This window comes from Hypomesus transpacificus, chromosome 4 (genome assembly GCF_021917145.1).
Source record: "Hypomesus transpacificus isolate Combined female chromosome 4, fHypTra1, whole genome shotgun sequence".
NCBI classification, from domain to species: domain Eukaryota; kingdom Metazoa; phylum Chordata; class Actinopteri; order Osmeriformes; family Osmeridae; genus Hypomesus; species Hypomesus transpacificus.
Window position 1 is genome coordinate 10,160,705 of NC_061063.1, and position 15,431 is coordinate 10,176,135.

The 15,431-nt window shown below is 49.2% G+C and overlaps 1 protein-coding gene across 1 annotated transcript; it reads left to right on the top strand.

The window, feature by feature from the left end:
* The first annotated feature begins 1,749 nt into the window (after nucleotides 1-1,749).
* On the top strand, nucleotides 1,750-6,336 carry LOC124467443 (extensin-like). Its single transcript, XM_047019727.1, has 4 exons — nucleotides 1,750-1,870; nucleotides 1,991-2,260; nucleotides 2,460-2,708; nucleotides 6,263-6,336. Exons 1-4 carry the CDS (start codon nucleotides 1,750-1,752, stop codon nucleotides 6,334-6,336), a joined length of 714 nt encoding a protein of 237 aa, XP_046875683.1.
* The last annotated feature ends 9,095 nt before the right edge of the window (nucleotides 6,337-15,431 follow it).

The following is a 15,431-nucleotide window of genomic DNA, read 5'->3' on the forward strand; positions in this document are numbered from 1 at the left end:
TCAATCCCCTGTGACATCATGGCACGCTCTACACCTGTGACATCGTGGCACCCTCTACACCTGTGACATCATGGCACGCTCTACACCTGATCCATAGCGCTGTTGCAATTACATCAGGAATCCATAAGACATGTGAGTTTGAAAACTACAAGAGTTGTGTGATTTGTGTGAACAAAGTTGAAAAACAGTAGAATCCACAACAAATTAAAAAAATAACTAATGAGCCAAACATTAAAAGGAAACCCCTCAAAAAAGCTTTAAACAAAAAATATTGCAATGCATTTTGTTGGATTGAACATGTATTACTTCAGCCAGTAGATGGCATCCTTTCCCCATGACTCTCAGATTAACACTTTGAAACGTGGTCTCTAGATGTCCACCAGCCTGTCTCAAGCACTGTAGCTTGTTTTGACTAACACGTTTATGTATTGCCAGCCCCAAATTTCATCCAGTAACATAATGTAATACACATACATAGATGATAACTAGTAATTGCTTCTCAATCAAATATTCCTGAACAACCAACAGATTACTGTGGAATAAAAAATAAAAATGATCTTACTTTTCATGTTATTTCAATCAATCAGTTTCAGTTATGCGAGGGGTCAGTGGGATTCCATGACTAGAACTTCTGTTTTTGTCAGAAAAAGGGGGATTTTGGGGAGAACCTGAGAAGTGGCTGTGTGCTAGATTCGGTCGTCATTGTGCTCACCCACAGTCAGCCTGCAGACACACCAGCCTGTTTGATCTCATTCATTTGAAACCACTTTGTTTCTACCGGTTGTAACTGAATCTGTGAGGTGAGATTTCACCCTCAAAATACTTTCAGTAATTTTCATTCAAGTCTGGCCACTGTGGTCTCCCTCATTCTCCTCCTCTCTCTTTCTTTCACTCTCTCTTTCTCTCAACCTCTCTCTCCCTCATTCTCTCTCCATCTCTCTGTCCCTTTCATTAGGTCTCTTTGCCTGCTGGCGGTTGACCTTTACACAGGTGAGTCATCAGCAAGCCTGTGATCTGGTAGCGTCCCTGACGAAGGGAAGAGATGAACTGGAACCAGTCGGCTGAAGGAGAAGTTGAAACAAGGGTCTGTTCATGGAAGGACACATTCACTACTTTAACATATGGTTTAACATATGACTGTCGATGTACTGTGTGAATCGAGGCTGTGGTAGGGTTCACTGGAATAGATAGACAGAAATCCTGGAAGTAAAGTAACACTTTGAAACCTTTTCTGTGAAGTGGCCCAAAGTTCAGAGTGGATTCTCCCCCGTCTCAGGTAGTCCCACTGCAGTGTGGACAGGAGGACCTTCGGGAACCTTCTAAAGGCAGGTGTCCCTCAGTTCTGCTACACTGACTCATTGGCTGAGGTAACAGCCTTTGATGTGGTTCTAGTGGCACTAAGGGAACCAATCCGATATCAGGTCCCTTTGTTGTGTGCACCTGCGTTAGAGGAGAACACAGCAGGAACTGATCTGCTCCAAGCTCAGCTGTCCCCCTGGTCACCTAGGAGACAATGCTAGCTCACCTGTCCCCCTGGTCACCTAGGAGACAATGCTAGCTCGCCTGTCCCTTTTACTGGAGATGGGATCTGGTGTGTGAATAATGATCCAAGTGAGTTATTTCTGCATTTGACTCGATAAACATGTAAATTACATACAAGTTTTACTTTGTCAATATTCGGTCATTATATGTAGCCTGGTAGACGACTGTGTCTACTAATGACTGGGTGTTATGTAAAGATGGTTGTGGATGAACAGAATCCAGGTGGACAGGGAGTTCATGCCGGGGGTGTGGATGAGGGTTGCAGGGTGTGGTGGGAGGAGAGGGATCCAGTTCATGCCGGGGGTGTGGATGAGGGTTGCAGGGTGTGGTGGGAGGAGAGGGATCCAGTTCATGATATGGGTCTCATGTAGCACCCTGTCCCACCCATCCAGCCCCGCCCACTGAGCACCCTGCCCCGCCCACCCAGCACCCTGCCCCACCCATCCAGCCCCGCCCACTGAGCACCCTGCCCCGCCCACTGAGCACCCTGCCCCGCCCACACAGCACCCTGCCCCGTCCACTGAGCACCCTGCCCCGTCCACTGAGCACCCTGCCCCGTCCACTGAGCACCCTGCCCCGTCCACTGAGCACCCTGCCCCGCCCACCCAGCACCCTGCCCCGCCCACCCAGCACCCTGCCCCACCCATCCAGCCCCGCCCACTGAGCACCCTGCCCCGCCCACTGAGCACCCTGCCCCGCCCACACAGCACCCTGCCCCGTCCACTGAGCACCCTGCCCCGTCCACTGAGCACCCTGCCCCGCCCACTGAGCACCCTGCCCCGCCCACACAGCACCCTGCCCCACCCACTGAGCACCCTGCCCCGCCCACTGAGCACCCTGCCCCGCCCACCCAGCACCCTGCCCCACCCATCCAGCACCCTGCCCCGCCCACTGAGCACCCTGCCCCACCCATCCAGCCCCGCCCACCCAGCACCCTGCCCCGCCCACCCAGCACCCTGCCCCGCCCACTGAGCACCCTGCCCCGCCCACTGAGCACCCTGCCCCGTCCACTGAGCACCCTGCCCCGCCCACCCAGCACCCTGCCCCGCCCACCCAGCACCCTGCCCCGCCCACACAGCACCCTGCCCCACCCACAGCAAGTATCCAGCTACAGTGGGACCCAGGGACCCAGGCCCTGCTCTGGGTGTGTGGAGGCTCTGCTCTGGGTGTGTGGAGGCCCTGCTCTGGGTGACTGGAGGCCCTGCTCTGGGTGTGTGGAGGCCCTACTCTGGGTGTGTGGAGGCCCTGCTCTGGGTGACTGGAGGCCGTGCTCTGGGTGTGTGGAGGCCCTGCTCTGGGTGTGTGGAGGCCCTGCTCTGGGTGTGTGGAGGCCCTGCTCTGGGTGTGTGGAGGCCCTGCTCTGGGTGACTGGAGGCCATGCTCTGGGTGACTGGAGGCCGTGCTCTGGGTGTGTGGAGGCCTTTCAATGAAAGACAACAAAGGCAGGCAACAGTACGTGCTGCTGTACCCTGGGGCTGGGGAGTTCATGTCCCTGACTCACCACAGTCGAGGGCAGGGCTGGTCATGTCCAGTCCTGTGAGTCTGCTCTTTCATTGAGGGAATGTTTTCCCTCTGGGCATGGGTTTTCTGAGGAAATTACCTGAGTCAGTCTTGATCGTTTACAAGAAGATTAGGGGACATCAACTAATGTTGCAGTTGCCTTGCATGTTTTCATTGGAAAACTTGTGTGTGAGATTAAGTTGATTTTGTTTTTGCTTTCGCTAAATGGAAGGGTAAGCTGTTCAGCTGCCATGTAAGCCTGGTTCAGAGCCAGTTTCACTATGAGCACTAAACCATAGGAGGCTATTGTCATGTCGTTAGTGGCAGGATTTCCCAGCAACAAATCATAACTGCCTTATCAGAGACTAGGATCTCAGGAAGTGGGCGGAGTCAGGGGGGAAACAGGCTCCTGTAAATGTTGAAACCCTGAGCAGTTATGGAAAACAACCTTGCTTGGATCTCTGAACACAGAAAACAGTGGACCAGTTACGTCTGCTCAAATGTCACCAGTTTTCTACCAGTCAATACAGGATGTTCATGGTTCAGCTGAGTTGTACTGTAACAATACAGGATGACCATGTTCATCCTCGGGGTCCAAGATTTAAGATAAGGTGTCTCTAAGGAGAGTGAGGTATCTTGTCGTCTCTGCGTCTGGACAAAGCACTCTCTCCCGATCACATCTGAGGGATTCAGTCCTTTCAAACGGTTTCTATCAGAGAGCATTTCCTGTGTTTAGGAAAACCTGGAGACTTCAAAAGCAGCCAGTTCCTCAGTGTTGTTTATGGATTTTTGTGTTCGTTACAGCATCTGAGGTGTGATTGTGTGCGTATTGGTGTGATCAAGTGCGTAGAGGTGTGATTGTGTGCGTATTGGTGTGATTGTGTGCGTATAGGTGTGATTGTGTGCGTATAGGTGTGATCGTGTTCGTATAGGTGTGATTGTGTTCGTATAGGTGTGATTGTTTGAGTATAGGTGTGTACGACACCGTTTCTGAGTGTACACCACTAACACAATGTATGACCATCCCTAGGATGGACCATCCCTAGGATGCTAATAATGATGTCCAGGAAACCCATTGTTGATCTGAATGCCTAATCCCATTGAAATTAGTTGAGTCACACTGTGGCCAGAACCAGGGCCAGACTAAACAGCCAGTACAGACTAAACAGCCAGTACAGATGCTCTCGTCACAGACTGTCAAGTTCATCTCCAAACTACAAGAGATGGGGTTTAAAAAATAAATAATACAATTCACTAAAATAATCCCCCTCCCAAAAAATCTAAATTCTTTTTTCAACCTTTTGAAACTTTTTTGTAAAAACATTTTGTGCATTTCTTATTAAAAAGTATAGATATTTGTCTAAAACTTTTTTTGTAAAGTTTGTTTAGCAAATTTCTCAACATATAGAATTCTTTTATTTTTCTAAAATGTTTTTTTTTTACCTTTTGAAACTTATTAGAAAGTATAGATATTTGTGTAAACAATTGAGTGAAAGTAAAAAGTTGTCAGAAAAAACATCTGAGTTCTAAGATTGTAATGAGAAGACTTGTAACCAAGAACCGAACAACTTTACTGTAAATGGAATGCTACAAACATCATTTACTGTAAATGGAATGCTACAAACATCATTTTAGGTCATGCGGTTCTCTAAAAGACATTATTTTGGGGAAAGCAGTTTAAATCTCTCTTTACAAAAGCATGTTGGGCCTGATAGTAATCCTTCTAGAAGACCCAAACAAACTAATGTACAAATACATGGAAAAGCGTGAACTGCAGTGTAACTATGTCTGGATCTTTATATGTGGCTTGCTTGATGGGTCTCTGTGAGTTCATGAGTGTTTGAGTGTGTGTGGGTGAGTGTGTGTGTGAGTAAGTGTATGTGTGTGTGTGTGTGTGTGTGTGTGTGTGTGTGTGTGTGTGAGTAAGTGTATGTGTGTGTGTGTGTGTGGGGGGGGGGGGTTGTTGGCTGGGTTGATGGATCTCTGGTGAAGGAGAGGAGGAAATGGAGAAAGGACTGCTCCTACCACCTGACCAACTACACACACTCACAGACACATCTGACCTTACCTGGACCTCCGGGGCTTGGAAACAAGGCCTGCATTATCACTTTCTACACCCTCCTCCACCGCACACACACACACACACACACTCTCTCTCTCACACACACACACACACAAACACACACACACACACACACTCTCACACACACACACACACAAACACACCCACACACACTCTCACACACAGACACACCCACACACACACACAGCTAAGAGCTAAGTAAGGGCTCAAGAAAGTAGCGGAACTTCAAATTCATCAAGCATGAAAATCTGGGTTTAAAAATTACATTTCCTTTTCCTTTGAGAGTCTTAAAATCAGCAAATCAAAGAAATAAGTTGGTTTGGGCTGGTTGGAATTATAGATAACTATGTGTGTGTGTGTGAGTTTGTGTGTGTGTGTGAGTTTGTGTGTGTTCTGGAACAGAAACCTTCTCTCCCTCAAAATCTGATATGTTTAGCAGAGTGCCATGCCTCTAAACCTCCAGACTGCCCTGCCTCTAAACCCCCTACAGCCCTGCCTCTAAACCCCAGGCTGGCCTGCCTGTGTGGGTCTGCATGGTCCTGGTTTCTGCCTGGTGTCAGGGTGCGTGGCTTGCAGAGGGCCAGAGAGAGACAGCTAGGATCTGGGTTAGGTATGTGTCAGACCATACTCTATGGCTTACACATGTTTAATACTGCACAAACAGCTCCTACCAGTTTTCCATCGCTAATTCCCCACATGCATCAAAGGATCCTCCTCAGACCATAGCCAGGCAGCACATCTCATCTCTCACACTCACAGACACCACCCGGGTCTCACACTCACAGACACCACCCGGGTCTCACACTCACAGACACCACCCGGGTCTCACACTCACAGACACCACCCGGGTCTCACACTCACAGACACCACCCGGGTCTCACACTCACAGACACCACCCGGGTCTCACACTCACAGACACCACCCGGATCTCACACTCACCGACACCACCCGGGTCTCACACTCACAGACACCACCCGGGTCTCACACTCACAGACACCACCCGGGTCTCACACTCACAGACACCACCCGGGTCTCACACTCACAGACACCCCCTGGAAGCACCTCCTTGTGGTCCGAGGCCCTTGATTCGAATCCAGCCTGGGCCCTATGCTGCATGTGTTCCCCTCTCTCTTTCAGGTCACCAGAGCAGCCCTGGAGAGACAGGCCAGCTGGACCAGAGCAGGGGATCTGACGTGGAGCTGCTGGGTTGAGGCGAGGCTGTTTGATGGGCCTGGAAGCACAAACTATATTTGTCTCCAACAACCATCCGATGATCATCAATGCCACCCCACAATCAGATCCACAACTGAGTGTTTACACACTGCGCTCCAGAGACCTTTTTAGAAAGTTCCTGATTGCCTCCTCATTAAATGGACTCATTTACATGTCATTATGCATCTCGCTGAGGAAACCATGTGGGATACTTCAGGACGGGGGACAGAGATGTGGAAATAATCTGTCTTTACTCAGAGGAAATGACACGGAAAATGCAAATCAGAACCATAATGAATTTTGGAATGATGCTCACCATGCAGGACCCACTTCCTCTGCAGACGAGAGGGAACATCACTTCCTCTGCAGACGAGAGGGAACATCACTTCCTCTGCAGACGAGAGGGAATATCACTTCCTCTGCAGACGAGAGAGGAACATCACTTCACTCAAATTACACCTCCTGCACACATTTACAAACACACACACTGCTGCATGGTCCTTTCAGAAGGGAGTTAACTGTTTATTTTTAATGGTTGGTGGTTTGCTGGGATTAGTCAGAATGTGAACTAAGAATGGGATTTAAATCAGAGAGATAGTTAGTGGGTTGGAGCTTGGATCAAAAGAGGGTGAGTCACTGGAATGACAGACAGCCATGTCAAGCTTTTTCTTTCTCACAACTCCGTGACAACATCTGCAGCAACACCAACGTGCTGAACTTCACACAGCCTGAGTCTCTCTGCTCCATCAAGTCCTCGACAGGATTCTAAAAACACCTCTCCAACATCGCACGGTTGCTTCACCTGCTCCTGGCGTCCCGGGCCTGGGTGTGGAACACGCTGCGGTCGATGTGAAGACCCCCAGGGCCTGTCTGGAGGTGTGAGGGAACACAGGTAAGGAGAGGGGGCAGGTACAGCTCTCTCCAGGCAGGGGACAAGATGGTTCTCTGTCAGGACACAGTATGAGAAGTTAGGTGTTTAGACTTAAATGACGCTCCCACACATGACCTCTGACCTCATACATGACCTCTGACCTCACACATGACCTCTGACCTCACACAAGCAGAGATGCTGTGGTAGAGGACCTGTCTAACAACACGCTCCCACTAATACATTCAAACGAGGAAAAGTACTGTTTCTTGAGCAGCAGTATTTTACTGTATACGCATAAGGAGCACACTGTACCTGGTAAATGTAAGCATCCGATTTGTCCTCCCTGCCATGTTACATCATGCCACACGTGTTGACAACGCATGCTAGCTGATGATACTATTGCGTGACAATCGTCGTGCCTCCCGAGCCACACCAGGCCAGCCCATCACCTGGGGGACACTGCTGTCACTCGAGCTCCCTGATCTGAACAGGAGCATCTGTCCTCCCTGATCTGTCTCCCTCTCCCCACCCCTCCCTCTGTGCCCGGGGGGCCTGGAGACTCACTAACGAGGCGACGGATACCTCGGCTCTGTTGTGTGTTTAAGTAGCTCTGTCTCCAGTTACAGGCTCTGCTGGAGGTGGGGGGAGGGGGAGCGAACTTCCCACGGAGTCACAGAGAGGAGAGAGGGATATTCCTTGCTGTCCTGACAGGAACATTGGGAACTGGACACCCCCCCCCCCCCCAGGGCCCAGCCCACCCCCACCCCTTCCTCCTCCACCTCTCTTAATTAAGATACTAATATCATTACTAGATAAAATTATTGAACCTTTTTTCCCCTAAATCTGCAGAGCCCTGCTTGTGTTATAGAACATTGTGTGTTCCTCCCCCCTCCTCTGTGACAGCTGATGAACACCTGGCTCAACAGTGCATTGTGGGTCTGGCTCAGAGGCAGGAAGTGGACCAACACAAAGGCCGTGTTTTCTTCAGCGAGAAACAAAGCAGAGAGAAGGCTCAAGTGAGCGTGATGATGTGTGTGTGTGTGGACATGAACAGAGTACTGACGTACTCAAGGTTTTCACCAGTAGCAGAAATGTGTGACTGACAGCTGTTAACAATGGCGAGCTGTTTGAAAAGAAAAGAAAACATTAAAAGACGTCAACTGCAGCACCCCTCCTGAGGAGGACCACAGGGCCCAGCGGCACCCCTCCTGAGGAGGACCACAGGGCCCAGCGGCACCCCTCCTGAGGAGGACCACAGGGCCCAGCAGCACCCCTCCTGAGAAGGACCACAGGGCCCAGCGGCACCCCTCCTGAGGAGGACCACAGGGCCCAGCGGCACCCCTCCTAAGGAGGATCACAGGGCCCAGCAGCACCCCTCCTGATGAGGATCACAGGGCCCAGCAGCACCCCTCCTGAGGATCACAGGGCCCAGCAGCACCCCTCCTGAGGAGGGCCATGGGCTCCTGAGGGATCCTCACCGATCGCTGGGTTGTCTGTCCATCACACAATCAGCTCCATGATCTCAACATGAAACATGAGTCTCTATAAAACAGCTCTTTACAAGGACAACATGTTTGGGTCGGAATCAATGAACAAGAGGTGGAGAGACACCTGACTTCTCTCTCTCTCAAGAGGTGGAGAGACATCTGAGTTCTCTCTCTCTCAAGAGGTGGAGAGACATCTGAGTTCTCTCTCTCAAGAGGTGGAGAGACATCTGAGTTCTCTCTTTCTCTGATCATTATCCACTCTGATAATCAGATGATAAACGGGAGGAGATTGAAAGGTTTCAGGTTCAAATCCCCCTCTGTGCATCACTTTGGATATTTGGGTAGGTATGCAAGTGTCTGCTAAATTAATACATTATTTATATTCCAAAGGTCAAAGTCGCAAATAATGATGGTTATACCCCTTGTAATGACAGCAGATGACACAAGTAACCATGAACTCCACCACTACTTGCAGGCCTTGCAGCCTAATCGGAAACACTCCCTCGTTCAGAACACTGTCGAGATCCCAGTGCCAGCGGGCCTGTTTTGTCACATTAAACTCAGGAGGCTAAGCTGGTGTCCTGCCTCTCACCTTCACACTGCCATAGGTAAGAGCCTAAGGGTGTTGTCTAAACATCTCAGCACTGAGTCCCAAACAGACAATACTCTGATCCTCAGGTCAGATCTGAATCCTCAACGTGACTTTATGCTTTTCTAGAGGCTTTGTCACAGACGGAAACCCCAGCATGATTAGCACACAAACAGATTAACTTATTTAACATTCATTTGGTCATATAAGGTAGTCAGAAAAAACATGAAACTCTAGGTTCAGATCCCAGGACATCCTGACCTGCAGATATGACCTCCCTGTGGCCTGCTGCTGGTTGACCGTGAGAGGCAGCAGTCACACATAGCTGTTGACCCCCTGGTCTCCCCTGGGACCAGGCACACTGCCTGAGACCAGGGGGAGGGAGGAGGAGAGAGGGAGGAGGAGGGAGGGAGGAGGGAGGAGGGAGGTGGAGGGAGGAGGGAGGAGGGGGAGGGTGGGTTAAGTGATGAACAACTTTGTGATTTGTCCACGCTGTCTGAGCTGTGCAGTCAGGTGGTAGTTCCAGCATGGGTCCTAGAACAGCTACTGTAACAGAGTTCAATATATGAACAATATTGACCAAAAATGCCCTCATTCCGAAAACAAGGAGGAAGATACATTTCAAGACAGTGTGTCCTCTGAGTTCTAACCCCAAAAGAATATCTGGCAGAAAGGCTGAGCCGAGGGGAAATGGATGTTGGCAGGAAAGAGTTTTTTAGGGATGAAAACAGAGCGTGGATGCCTTGACCCACTTTCCTTCTCCTCGTAGACCGTCAATCATCTGTGATCGCCTCAGATATGACCAGCTGATCCAGAGCAGACTAGACTAGCAGACCCAGAACAGACACAACCAGCAGAACAGAAGCCAAGCTGATTCCAACAGATGTTTTCTCCCTGTGGTGTTGAAGTCTGGGTTCATCAAGTCCTCCTTCTCCTCAGCCATGGTAACCAGCTCTCTGGGAAAGGGCAGCCTTCCTAGCGACTCAGACTCGTGAGAGTTCAGGCTCATGAGAGAACTGCAGGAAACAGAGGTGTCCAAGGCTAGCCCTGTTGTTGTGAAGGAGATAAAATATCCAAAAAGCTGTGTTCCTTAACACTGCGTTAGCAGCTCCCAACAGAGTGAGAGCTGCCAACACAGTGAGAGCTGCTAACACAGTGAGAGATACTAACACAGTGAGAGCTGCTAACACAGTGAGAGCTGCTAACACAGTGAGAGATGCTAACACAGTGAGAGCTGCTAACACAGTGAGAGCTGCTAACACAGTGAGAGCTGCTAACACAGTGAGAGCTGCTAACACAGTGAGAGATGCTAACACAGTGAGAGATGCTAACACAGTGAGAGCTGCTAACACAGTGAGAGATGCTACCACAGTGTGACACACCGCAGGGTAGCATGGCCTTGCTGTGGAGACACTTGACTCCAGGCAGCACCAAAAGTTGGAGTGGGTGTTGGTTGGCACAATGACATGAGAGACTCAAATCTTGGTCGTTCCATTCCTGCAATGTCTCCTGTACTGCCATCTCCCATGACAGGCAGATCTACAACCAGCATGACGATGATGATGGTGATGAATGAGTCCCACCAGGCTGCTAACAAACATGTCTGTGTGACCCTGAGTGAGGACAGCCCTGCCAGGGTCTGGGAGGGCAGAAGCCATGCCAGGCTGCTTCAGCCCACCAAATCCCACCGCCATTTGTGGCTCAACTTGGCATCACTCCATAATTACATAACATCATTGGGAAATGTCCCTGAAGAATTATTTTCCTTGTTCTCCTGCAGCCGGAGGCCAGCAGATAAACAAACAAGGGACAGGCCACTGGGCTGATCGATAAACAATGTGATGTAGGCGCACCAGAGATAGTGTGATGTGGGCGCACCAGAGATAATGTGATGTGGGCGCACCAGAGATAATGTGATGTGGAAGCAGTAGAGATAATGTGATGTGAACGCAGTAGAGATAATGGTATCAGTTGTGAATCAAACAGGATTGTTTAGGAAAAGCCTTTCTCTGTTTAGTTCAGATGTACAGTTGGACAGCCCATGGGTGAGGATTTCTCTTTGAAACCCTAAATCAACTCTCAAGATTAGTGAAGTCCTTACTGGGCTCTCATCAGTGACATTCCTAGAAACCCCCCCAACGATGATCTGTACCTGGTGGTGAATCATGGCTGTTCTTGCTGTTGCTGGTCTGCGGTGGGGTGTTCAGTCTCTGGAGGAGGCAGGAGGGCGGGTCACCTCGCAGGAGGCAGGAGGGCGGGTCACTTCGCATCAGGCAGGAGGGCGGGTCACCTCGCAGGAGGCAGGCAAGGGTGTGGAGTCTGAGGGGCACTGCGGAGGTCAGGGGTCAGGGAGGGCTGCTCTGGGAGTCTGCTGACACATCTCTCCTCCTCCTTGTCTTGGTTAAATCATTTAAAAATAAAAGGTAAAACATCTAATACTATGTTTTGGGTGCTCATTCCAGGAATGGGAACTTGTTACTTTCCACACGGTCCCTTTTAATAGAAAATATAAAACACTGACCAACCTGTTCAAGGAAATAACCCCTGTTCTCCTTATTTGATCTATGACATGGAATTTACAAAAAAAATCTTCTTGACAGACATGTTTTGCACAGAAAAATGTGTGTGCATCCTTTCCAAGGCATGGGAAGAGCAAACCTTAACATAGTATTCAGGTGTTTGGAGCCAGAAGACTTGGTTGAAGCCGGCTCAGACACAGCTCTGCATTCCTCTGTTGATGCCTTTTCCATCTGCTGGAGGGTTGGTCTCATTCACAGCAGCAGCTCCCGGGAAATCTGTCAGTCCAGAGCAGAGCCAGGAGAAAACCCTGGAAATGCAATCGTAATGTCAGAATGCAGAAACTATAGATCCAAACACAGAAGGAATAACAATAAATTTATGTCTTTTGTGGGGAATTTGGATTTGATAAAGGATATTTTATTCCCATATACACTTCTACGTCATGCCTCTATAGGCATACACAACGCCACAAGAGGACAGTTGTAATAGTGATGCAAGGAATATTCTCACATGTCGCAGCTGACAGACATAATAAACCGGACAAGATTATAGTGATGAGTCACTATGGCAACAGGTCAGACTGCATGTTGTTGTATCACACAGATACATGCGCTGAAACTAACAAACAAACAAACAAACAAACAAACTAACGTGAGGCTGAGACAAACTCACCAACCAGACTGTTACAACATCTGCCTTAAATCACTAACCCTAAACCTTACATCACCGTCCCATGAACAGAGGATAATTATCCTACAGGCAACATTTCTAACAACTACTTTATCTTTAAATATGCATATCATATAAACTATCTTTAAATATGCATATAATGGCTTCTTAGTTATTTTCTTCAACCCATCTTGCATATCCCTAACCCTGTGGAAGTGAGTCATTTAGAGTCTGACTATAGATCAACCTTAAAAAAAACATTATTTCTAAAGCTGTTTCTTTACCCTGTCCTCTTCCTTGCTTTAGATGTTTATTAACTTTTCCATGTTTTTAGGCAGGGCTGAACATGCTTCCGTGCATAATATTGTGTTTTAACTCAACACCGTGAAAAACAGACACTGAAAACATGCCCCTGAACTGTTTAAGACCAGAGATGTGGCCGTAGTGGATCAGTGGAGTCATGTGACTGTAGACTCATACAGTGTGTTCTGGTCCAGTTCTGTTTCTCCTGATTGAATAAATTAGATGGTAGCAGGAAGTAACCATTGCATACGTGTGTGTGTCACAGTGAAAGAGAGAGACACAGCGAGAGAGAGACAGTGAGAGAGAGACAGTGAGAGAGAGACAGCAAGTGAGAAAATAAGACATAACTCCTTCAACTATAAATGCTGATGTCATCATTGCATCAATAACACAAGCCAGGTCTGTTCTCCTCACAATCATCTGATCACCTTAACCCCCTAGCGTCTCTATATCTCCAGCTCACCACACTCCGGCTCTCCTGCAGCACAAACAGCAGCTAAGGGGAATGATCTCTGGGAGCCGGTCTGTGGCCTGTGTCCCAACAACCACAACACCTCTCCACACACACCACCACCTGACGCAAGAACCACGTGTTTCATTCTCAGTCCTGAGCCTGTGTGCCCACCTGTCTGCCCTCTTAGGCCTGTACCTGGTGAGATCACCAGGACCGTCCAGACAACACCCATTCATCCCCACAGCTGCCCAAGCAGGAAGCTACACTCCTGATTCTACTGCTCTGAGACACACACACACACACACACACACAGTTATGCACACAGCCCAGCACTGTAGCCTTACACTGTATCAACACTTTCCCCCACAGCACATTTAGGATATTTGTTAAACTGTCTTTGTAAAAGACTGTTTTGTTCTATGTGTTTTGGTAAGATTAGGCAAACAGGCCAGACCAGGCTTTGTTGAACACATGCCCAGCTATGACCACATGCTGGCAGGGCCTGAGAGGGGGCCGGAGAGAGGCCTGTTGAACTGCGGGGAGAGGAGAGGAGGTTAGCGTCTAAAGAGCTCAAGTAGGTCACTTGGCAAAGACATGTTTGTCTGCAATGATAATGGCAACCACAGCAGTGGACCCAAGGGAGGGAGAGATTTACTCAACCATTGTCTGTGTGTGTGTGTGTGTGTGTGTGTGCGTGCATGAGTGTGTTTGTATGTGAGCATGTTTTAAAGGCCAGAGGCACCATCTCCTCCCTCCATGTCCACACCACCCAGAGGAGCTGGAGGTTTGCTTCATTTATAGTCCTCTCTTCCTGGAACTCCCTCCAGCTCTGCCCCTCAAACCCTCCCCAGGCACGTACAGCCTCCTTAAATAACCAGGCACTGCTCCGCAACACAGCAGGGTTTCCTTCTGAGACAGACCTCCCCCACAGCACCCGGCTGCAGACCCTGGAGCTGTCATACAGGAGGACAACACACCCTCACATGGAGGTGTCTGTGTACTGGGCATGCAGCTTCAGAGTATGTGGAGATACATTCAGTCAGAGGAGAATAGGCCAGGATCCACCCTCCACTACTTCTATTGTTGGCAGCTTAAACCTCCGTCGACAGCTATCCCCCCCCCCCCCCCCCCCCCCCCCCCCTCCTGTCAATGGAGCGGGTTTAAGCACAGAGGGATTAGTGGCCCGGTCACACACACTCCCAGATTCCTGTTATCACACACTCACACACTCTCACTCTCACGCACTGTCGACTGCACGCATGAAGGGGGTCTCCAGAAGTGTCTGTCTCCATGCCAACCAGAGGCCTTATCAAGCCTCCAGCAGGAGGGGGCCTGGGCTGGGAGGTGTCAACACCTGATCAGACACCATCACACAACCAACATCACACTGCCTGCTAGAAGCAACGTCAAACACACACACCACCCCCTGATGCCCTCGCTCGCTCTGTAGAGGACAGGGACTGACTGGGATGTGGACCTAAGAACGTGAGAGTGTGCTTCACTGTCAATAACCATCTGAACATGTTGTGCATTTCATCACTGTGTAATCGGAATCCTTTTTCCCGTCTGAATGTGAGAGATCTGAACATGTAGAGTGTGGTTTAGCTCCGGTGGTGATGGGTGGTGGAGGGATGAACACAAGAATGGGATCAGAAACACAAGATTGATCCAGAAGCCTTTTACTCCCCTGGGAACTCACACTGTCTTGTACTCTGAATGAAAAGGTGTAAAATAAACAGCAAACCTAAACACTGCAATCAACACTTTGAAACACACTTAGAAAAACGCATCTTACACATTTCCATGTGTCCACATTCCCAGCACTGCCAGGATCCTGGGACACACGTGTGTGTGTGTGTGTGTGTGTGTGTGTGTGTGTGTGTGTGTTGCGTGGTTTTGGGGGATGCTAAATCATTAATACAACCTCAGGAACAAAGGCCGGCCTTCAGCCAAGGAATGCTATTCAGCCGCATGAAGAACTGTGACAATTGGCCTGTATGAAACGCTCCCCCTGATTGGTCAGCCTGGGATGAAGGGAGGTATTTACCATTCACAACTAACTCAGCTAAATGCTGCAGGAATAGATCTGTTTAATACATTTTAAACACACCGCACTATGGAAAAACACCACAATACTATAAGCATTTCAAAGTCGTTCATGATCCATATTTTTATAAATTCAATTAAATACTTCTTTGGAA

Bases quoted from the DNA above. Each gene is read 5' to 3' on its own strand.
- LOC124467443 (XM_047019727.1), top strand. From the start codon at position 1,750: ATGAACAGAATCCAGGTGGACAGGGAGTTCATGCCGGGGGTGTGGATG. The intron at 1,871-1,990 runs GTGGGAGGAGAG...CCACCCATCCAG, and splicing joins GATGAGGGTTGCAGGGTGTG to CCCCGCCCACTGAGCACCCT. The intron at 2,261-2,459 runs GTCCACTGAGCA...CCACCCATCCAG, and splicing joins CCCACACAGCACCCTGCCCC to CCCCGCCCACCCAGCACCCT.